Source organism: Saccopteryx bilineata, chromosome 3, assembly GCF_036850765.1.
Source record: "Saccopteryx bilineata isolate mSacBil1 chromosome 3, mSacBil1_pri_phased_curated, whole genome shotgun sequence".
Lineage (NCBI taxonomy): Eukaryota > Metazoa > Chordata > Mammalia > Chiroptera > Emballonuridae > Saccopteryx > Saccopteryx bilineata.
In genome coordinates this window covers 17329419-17338809 of record NC_089492.1, presented here as the reverse complement: position 1 = coordinate 17338809, position 9391 = coordinate 17329419, and the positions used below count along the sequence as shown (strand labels likewise).

The 9391-nt window shown below is 41.7% G+C and overlaps 1 protein-coding gene across 1 annotated transcript in view; it reads right to left on the bottom strand.

Annotated features, from left to right (window-relative positions):
• Positions 1-4306: 4306 nt before the first annotated feature.
• TNFRSF11B (TNF receptor superfamily member 11b) overlaps positions 4307-9391 on the bottom strand; it is a 28973-nt gene continuing 23888 nt past the window's right edge. The window contains exons 4-5 of the mRNA XM_066264623.1: positions 7244-7468; positions 4307-5451 (exon numbers count right to left, since the gene is read on the bottom strand). Coding sequence (XP_066120720.1) covers positions 5063-5451; positions 7244-7468 — 614 coding nt within the window. The 3' untranslated portion in view covers positions 4307-5062. The remainder of the gene's footprint in view (positions 5452-7243; positions 7469-9391) is intronic.

The following is a 9391-nucleotide window of genomic DNA, read 5'->3' as shown; positions in this document are numbered from 1 at the left end:
CATTGGATTCCGACAGTCGGTAAAGAAACAACGGAGCCAAAAACTGGTGGGCCATCCATCATCTTTAATCCTAGCTTGCACCCGGTGGGCAAGTAAAAACACACACTGGGCTCCAAAACCCACTCATTCAGTGCTCACAAAGCTACTGACTTATCTGAGTTTCCCAGAATCAAAGATTTCTAGCTCACCAGACTTATTCACCTCTGTTCCCCATCTCCTTCCTTCTCCCTGCACAAACTCTGCACAAACTGGCTTCTCACTTAACACTCTGCCATCTTGGCTGCTTCTCCTGGCCTTCTCCACGTGGCCTCTCTCTGCTCTCCTCTCTAATGCTAATCTCAGGAACCCAGAGAACAAGCTCCCAGTCTGGCCCACTTTATAGTGCAGAAATCAAAACCTTTAATCCAATATACAAAATAGGAAAGTCTCTAATACAGGGGTCCCCAAACTACGGCCCGCGGGCCGCATGCGGCCCCCTGAGGCCATTTATCTGGCCCCCACTGCACTTCCAGAAGAGGCACCTCTTTCATTGGTGGTCAGTGAGAGGAGCATAGTTCCCATTGAAATACTGGTCAGTTTGTTGATTTAAATTTACTTGTTCTTTATTTTAAATATTGTATTTGTTCCCATTTTTGTCTTTTTTACTTTAAAATAAGATATGTGCAGTGTGCATAGGGGTTGTTCATAGTTTTTTTTTTATAGTCCGGCCCTCCAACGGTCTGAGGGACAGTGAACTGGCCTCCTGTGTAAAAAGTTTAGGGACCCCTGCTCTAATATAAAGTCACTTATCTGAGGCATGATGGGATTGTACCACCCCACATCAAAAAAGGTGGGAAAGGCTTAGTCCTAAAACCAAGCCCCAGGCTACAAGGATCCTGCCTGCCCACAGCCTGCCCCCAACACACATTAATATCACCTGGGTGACGGCTTCCACGTGGGCAGCGCCATCTTGAACAAAGTGAGCATAATATATTTTATCTGCCCAACAATGATATTAGTTTATTTTTTTAAAAAGTTCAATTCCTAACTGAATTGATGCAAAGCCTTCCATTATAATTCTAGCAGAAGGAAGGAAGGGCATGTCCATATCCAGGTGTGAAAACTATATACCTTAGTTATTTTAGTTTCCCCTGGTATACATAATGTATTTGGCTTGTAGCTAAAAACTAAGAAACATACTAAAGAAGCAAGAGGAAAAACAATGTTCTCAAGTGACAATTATCAGAAATAAATTTAATATTCACTATAAAGTGACAATAATTAAGACAGTGTAGTATAGGTGAAAGGATACATTTATAAATAAGTAGAACAAAATAGAGTTCTGAAAAATACTCACATCAATATAAAGAACTGATTTTTGACAAGGAATCAAGGGCCATTTACTGAAAAAATCCTGGTCTTTTCAACAAATCATACTAGAACAACTTGATGATCATATGTTTTTTAAAAAAAGGACTTTAATACGTACCTCACATCTTATATATAAATGAACTCAGTCATCAAGGTTAGTATCAACAGTAATTAGCCACACTGATACCATTTACCCCTGTTGTGATGTGAGAAGGGCCATCATCACCTCTGTGGTATTCTTCCCCATAATTTGTCTATTAATGAGAAACATCACACAAAGTGATTGGGGCATATTTTTTAAAAACAGCTCCCTATGGGTACTTTATACAATCTTTTCAATGATTCTCTGCATCTCAAATTATTTCAAAATTTAAAAAGTCAAAAAAAGAGAAACTGGCATGAACTTACGTATTGTATCCACCTGGGAGGAGAAGCTTGAGGTAGACCTGACCCAAAGGAGCAGGGAAGTGAACAAATTAGCATTTGCATGGTTTATACTTGGTATCATATCATTAACTTTCCATCTTTTCTTAAACTTAACTGATGCCTGGAGGCCTCCTCGTTATCTGTGAGTAGGAATTTTTGGTGGAGAAAGTGGAACTTTTGAAGGGCAAGTGCATGCAGACCACTGGTTAGCGCCCCCTCCCCCGCCCTCCCCGTCCTCCTGCTTGAACCCGCAGCACTTAAGTGCCACTTCCAGTAGTGCGACTTCGGGGCTCTGATCCTCTAGGTTTAAGCCTCTTGACTTCCCTTCGGCTTTTTGTTTCCCCAGATTTCTGACTGTGTAATATTTACCTGGCTCTGCTCTTCTGTCGAAGAGCCCTAACTGATCTGATGTCACAGAGGGAGGGCCGATCTGTACCAACATTAAATTCTAAGTCATTGTAAAGTGGGAAAAAGGACACAGACTGGGAAAAGATGGCACACAAGGGACCCTGTTCACAATATCCCCATTTTGGGACTTGCAACTGAGAAAGACAGACCCTCTCTGGCCACGTCTTTATGCCCTTTGTAGGACAACCACTGTTTCTCTCCAAGGGGTTTGGAACTTTGAACTGAAAGATACAGAAATGTAATACTAGGAAGCCATGTAGGAGCCTCTGCCCACACTGGTGCCAGAGTTATCTTAATACTGCCATTTGTGAGGCTCTGATACAACCTGTGTTAGTTGCTAGTGGCTGTTGCAACAAATGTCCACCAACTGGGTGGCTTAAAACAACAGAAATTCATTCTGTCATATTTCTGGAGGCCAGACATTCAAAATCAAGTTGTCAGAAAGACTGTGCTCCTTACAAAGAGAGACTTGAGGGGAGAATCTTTTTCCTGCCTCTCCTGGTGTTGGTCAAATAAGTTTGTAAATATGATATATATGTTTGCTTGCTTAGTTTGCATTGGGTGTAAACAGGCAGGGTCGTTATAGCCTGAGGCTTAGTTTTAAGACTAAGCCTTTCCCACCCTTTTAATACTAAGATCTTTTCAAAACTAAGCTCCTCCCTTCTTCCCACCCCTGCACCCTTGACTGTTGCATGATGTGGGGTGGTGCACTCTCATGAGGAATCCCATTCTGCCTCAGATAAGTGACTTTGTATCAGAGACTTTCTTGTTTGTATATTGGATTAAAGGTTTTGATCTCTACACTATAAAATGAGGCAGAGGAGCCCATCCTGGAGGATAGCAGAGAAAGGCCACATGGAGGAGAGGAGAAGCAGCCAAGATGGCAGAGTGCTGAAGGAGAAGCCAGCTTGTGCAGAGAGAAGGAAGGAGATGGGGAACAGAGGTGAATAAGGATGGTGAGATACAAACCTTTGATTCTAGGAAACTCGGATAAGTCAGTGGCTTTGGGAGCCCTGATTGGAAAGGGAAGTGTTTTCCCACTATGTATATTTCTTGCCTGCCAGGTGCAAGCTAGGATTTAAGCTAATGGCCCACCAGTTCTTGGCTCCGTTGTTTCATTACAGTCTGTCCGAATCAAATGCAAACCTGCATGGGCCAGGCAGCTGTGATGATGGCCGTGGCTACTGGCTTTACACCTGGCTTCCTTGGCTTGTAGCTACATCACTCCCATCTCTGCCTCTATCTTCGCATCCTCTTCTCTTCCACCTGTCCCCTCTGTGTGTCTCCTATAAAGACACTTGTTGCTGCATTTAGGGTTCACCTAAAATCCAGGATGATTGTGTCATCTCAAAATCCTTAACCTAATCACATCTACAAAGGCCCTTTTCCTAAATAAAGTAACATTTGCAGGGGTCCCCAAACTTTTTACACAGGGGGCCAGTTCACTGTCCCTCAGACCATTGGGGGGTCGCCACATACAGTGCTCCTCTCACTGACCACCAGTGAAAGAGGTGCCCCTTTCTGGAAGTGCGGCGGGAGCTGTATAAATGGTTTCAGGGGGCCACATGCGGCCCGCGGGCCGTAGTTTGGGGATGCCTGATTTACAGGTTCTGGTCTGGGGATTATAAAGTGAACTAATTTGGGGAGGGGCACCATTCAGCCTGATACAATACCCTTCCAATTCATTTTTTCTTAAACTAGGGAGTGCTGGTTCCTATAACTTGCGACCTAAATAACTCCCATAGTTGGCCTCTCAATGCCAGAATCAACAGTTATAAGTGGTTTGCACCATCTGGATGCTAAACGTGACTTCAAAAGTTTTCTAGTTTTACTGTAATAAGAAGAGGTTTGGAACTGGTTTAAAATGCAGGTTTCTGCCCTCTCCCCCCCCCCCCCAGAGCTTGTCAAGAAATTGGCCCAGAAATCTGCATTTTTAACAATTCTCAGATGTTCCTGGTGGTGATATAACAATGAGAAAATTATAAAAACTCAGGACCATTGATATCCCATTCAAATAAAAACAAGGAGAAAAGCAATGAAAAATAATTTGAAAACTTTAATGATGTTGTTTATATATAGTTAAAAACGTAAAATCTTTTAAATAAAATACATTCAATTTCTCAGCTCATCTAATATTCAGATAATTTATAATTCAAACACTTTACAACATTAAACAATTGACTAAATAATGCATCTTCTATAAAATGATATCATAGCTTATATGGATAAAACTTTATTATAAAAACACTCCACACAGGAAGAATGGCAGTACCTATTAGGAAATGCTACACACTTTCCATTAAAAAATATATTTTATCTCTTTCATTTGTCATAATAATAAACAGAATATATAAATTTCTTCTTTCTAAAATTAAGTCTTACACAATTTCCCTTTAGGATGATAATATGTACAAACCTTATATCTGAATGAATATAAATAGCACATACTGTAATAGTGTTACAGACATATTAGTACTTTTATAGAAAAAAAAGGGGGGGCTTTTTAATAAAAGCCTCTAGACAGCTGAAATCTCTAAGCTATTTAAGTTAGACATTCCCATATTTAGTAAGGCACAATGGAGTCTAGTTTCTTATTTCCAGTTGAATTACTTCAAGCAGTAATAAGGGAAAATATAGTCAGTAGATATTGGACCAGATCTGTCTGTTGGATAAACTATTTGGGGTTCATTGTACTGTTGGGGGGGAGCAGTTAGTTCTTTCTCCATACCATAGGTTTTTATTTTTGTGACCAGAGGCCAAATCTAGTTCTCAGTGATGAGAAAGAAATCTCTGTAACCCCTCACGTGCCTGAGAAACAGTTTATTCCTCCATTGGATCTGGTCCATGGTGAGGAAATAGCCCCAATGACCATTTCCAGTTATAAGCAGCTTATTTTTTCTGATTGGACTTGGTTCCCTATGATTTCTAGAAACAGCTTCTGGTACAATCTGTACATGGTGAAGCTGTGCAAGAAGCGGATGGTCTTCTTCAGACTCTGGGCGGCCGTCTTGGGAAAATGGTAGGTTTTCAGGTGCCGCAGGGCGTGGGTCAGGCCCTTCAGCGTGTCCTGGTCGCCGTTTTTTGTTCTCCACAGGCTGAGCAGCTTCAGGATCTGCTCGCTCGAGCTGCACACCTTCGCGGTTCCTTCGATGTCCTCCGTGGTGACTTTCCTCCCTGGCAAGCTGTCCATCAGGCGGCTGAGCTGCCCGAAGGTGAGGTTCGTGTGGGCGAGGTGCTTCTGTACGCTGTTTTCACAGAGGTCAATATCTGCACGGAGCAAAGCACAGAGAGACGGTCACATCACGTGTTTCCTTCTAACGCCACCACAACTACCCCGAGGCCAAGGTTCTCCAAGCCTCAGAGCTTTAGGGATAACCTTTTTCTTTATTTTTTTTTGGGGGGGGAGGGGATGGGAGAAAGGAGGGCTCAAGTGATGCTAGTTATTTCTGAGAACTGAGCTAACTATGACCTTGTGTTATTGTAAGATAGTACACTATATATTCTAGGTATCCAACAAAGCTTGTTGAGAAGCCCTCGTTTTGAAACTCACTAGTAGAAAATTATATACACGTCATTCTCAGGTTTTAAAAAATGTTTGAGAGATGAAAACCATAACATTTTCGAAAAAAAAAGTATTCATGTTATTTTGTAATATAAACTGTCATTTGCTGATATCTGACAAACATGGTATTTTTAAAAGAGTTTAGGTGCCTCAAATGGTCTTTAATAAATAGCACAGAGGATTACTACTGGGGAGAAGAAAATGGAAAAACCCAGTAATGTGAGGCCAAGGAGTGTGATGATACACACAGCCTGGAGTACATTTCAGTAATGAGCTAGGGCATAAACAGAAGGGGGAGTAACTAATGTTTCTATTAATGACATGAGTCATTTAGTATCTGAGTCCTAAGGCAAGTCAGTTCATCTCTCTGGACTGAAATGTCCTCGTTTATAAAATAAGAATTTGGTTCCTTCGTTTCTAACAGTCTCTGATTTTCTACTCCCTTTTCTTTTTGCTTCGGGGCTAATTACACTTTCAAAGAATACATTTTGTTTGCCAAAAAACAAAAGAAAAGTTTACTCTTTGCATATGTGAAAGCGTTCAGCTGTCAAAAATATTAGTCTCCTAAAATCTGTTGCCTCAGTTTCAGATGTGTGAGGCTGTTAAGATAGTTTTAGTTAACCATATAGTGAGAGGCATGAATTGACATTGTCTGCATTACACTGACATTGTCGTTGACATTCTCTGCATTATGAAAAACCTTCCTCATTTGTTTCTGACATGTCCTCCTCCCCTTGCTTACTGATTTCAGAACTCTCTCTACTGTGTAACCCAAAGTTTGCAGTTCACACTGTGTATCTGCTTTTCCCTTTGGATTGTCTCATTATCATTCTCATCATCATCATTATTATGAAGACACATGAGTGTGTGCATGTGTGCACGCGTGCGCGTGCACACACACACACACACACACACACTTCCTAAAGGAGATTCTTTAGAAAACTCTAAAACATGAGAATACTTGGTTATAACTAGCGCTTTTCTCAAAGAAACTCAAAGGCTTTCCAGACCTTATCTCATTAATCCTCACAACATATGCTATTAAAATGGTAATTTTAAAATAGGCTAGGTTGTGAGGATTAATGAGAGGCTATCCGGAAGACACTGAGAGGCTCTCTTGAGAGATTTACCAAATAAATACAACAGAGCTTCTCAGTAGAAGTGCATGGTGAGATTCAAAGTGGATAAAGAACTCCTGGGAAGGTCAGAGAGGATGCTAATAAAACTGCTAAGGGATTTAGAGACAGATTTCCTGAGGTCTAGCCCTGCACTTGAAATGCACTGTGGCTTCTTTACACACTCTAAAAAGGGGGGAGGGAACATGGAGGAAATGACAATAAAACCCTGCATGACAGCTCTAAGAACAGCATTGACACCACCACTTCATGAAAACTTTTCCAGTGCAACAAAAATTCACCCCCAGAAAACATCCTCCACATAACTAAACCCACAATTAAAAGGTGTCTGATTTCTGATTGACTCATTTAGATTGATCACCTTGGATGATCTTCTTGACCATATCTTGGTCTTTGTTTTGATGTTTCCATAACTTCAGCAGCTGGAATGTCTGTTCTTGTGAGCTGTGTCGTCTTTTTATCCTCTCGACACTCTCCGCGTTTATTTTGGTGCCAGGCAGATTGTCCACCAGGACACTGAGCCAGTTAGGGGTGAACTTGGTAGGAACAGCAAACCTGAAGAACGCCTCCTCACACAGGGTGACATCTAAGGACAGGGAGGGACACAAAGATTTACTCAACAATTGAATTCTTGGAAATCTACTGGACAAAATCCAAAATTTAAAAACCCACACAATTGAGTTTTCCAAGGTATAACATGCTAACATGCAAAATTTGAATAAAATCAACCTTCTGTTGGCTGGCTGGTCTTAGTGGTTAATTGCCAATCTAATTGGGTTTATGTCCTTTCTAGTGTTCTTTAAATGTTTAACAAGAACCTAACATTGCTATAAATAAATTACAACAAAAATGCTATGATTTAATGTAAATGTTAACATTCTGTTAAAGGTATACTAAGTATCCACAGGACACTTCAAGATCAGTGCCAAACAAATATAGTCATTGCTTTGAAAAGAGTTTGAAAATAATCTGGACTGGTGTACTTTGTACATACACAAATACTTAGTTTACCTTTGGGAATAAGAATATATATAAATGGATAAGCATATATTAAATGAGAAAACAGTGACACACAAAACATGTCATTTAGACAAGAGGTAAAATGGCCTGAATGGCTAGGTAGGGTCAAGGTATGCTAGGTAGGGTCAAGGTATGCTAGGTACGAGTTTGTCTTTGGATTCATCAGGCCTGGGTTTGAATCCAGGATCTGGCATTCATGCCCTACACTGAACTTGAGCAACCTTAACAGTGTTTTTGTAAAGATTAAAGTCTGTACAGCAAAGTGCCTGGCACACTGTAAATGCTCAATGAATGACAAACTAAAATCTCAGCCTGACCAGGAGGTGGCGCAGTGGATGGAGCGTCAGACTGGGATGTGGAAGGACCCAGGTTCGAGACCTTGAGGTCACCAGCTTGAGTGCAGACTCATCTGGTTTGAGCAAAGCTCACCAGCTTAGACCCAAGGTCGCTGGCTCCAGCAAGGGGTTACTCAGTCTGCTGAAGGCCCGTGGCCAAGGCACATATGAGAGAGCAATCAATGAACAACTAAGGTGTTGCAACGCGCAATGAAAAACTAATGATTGATGCTTCTCATCTCTCTCCATTTCTGTCTGTCTGTCCCTGTCTATCCCTCTCTCTCTGACTCACTCTCTGTCTCTGTAAAAAATAAATAAATAAATAAAAATTTTTTAAAAAATCTTAAATGATTAGAGAAAATGTTAAAGTTAGAAGCTGCTCCTTTTACTGTCCCTTCCCTTACTCCCTATTTTATATCAAAGAGCAGAAAGACTACATGACACATGGATCTCGATTACACAGAGAGACAATGCGGGGACGGGCTGGAGCCTGAGTCTCCCAGTCCACATTCCTATGCTTCACACACGTCTGTGTTGTGCAAACAGATGTGTGGGGACAGTCAAGCTGCTCTGTGACGTGTTTCACTAAATGCTAAAAGACAGATGAGCCTTGGTGCAGTGAGTCTTTGGTAGAAGGTGTGAGATTAGTCTCATGGTAGGAGTGACAGGGTGAGGACACCAACCAGATGAGTGGCATCACCAACATGGGATTTGTTCAAATAACTTGACCATGGAGCGAATGACCCTTCCTGAATAAAGAGTTTAAAAGAAGGGAAACCTGGACCTTTCATGTAATAGATGCAGCAAACCACAGGTAACAAAGCCAGTTTCACATTTCCAATCTGTCATCAATTTATGTCCCTGGCATCTTACTTGCCAACATAAACTTTGGCTAATCATACAGGGATTCTTAAAAGCGATAAGAATGCTCAGTGGTAGAGTGTCGGCCTAGCGTGTAGGAGTCCGGGGTTCGATTCCCGGCCAGGGCACAGAGGAGAAGCGCCCAGCTGCTTCTCCACCCCTCCCCCTCTCCTTCCTCTCTGTCTCTCTCTTCCCCTCCCGCAGCCAAGGCTCCATTGGAGCAAAATTGGCCTGGGTGCTGAGGATGGCTCCATGGCCTCTGCCTCAGGTGCTAGAATGACTCTGGTTGCAAC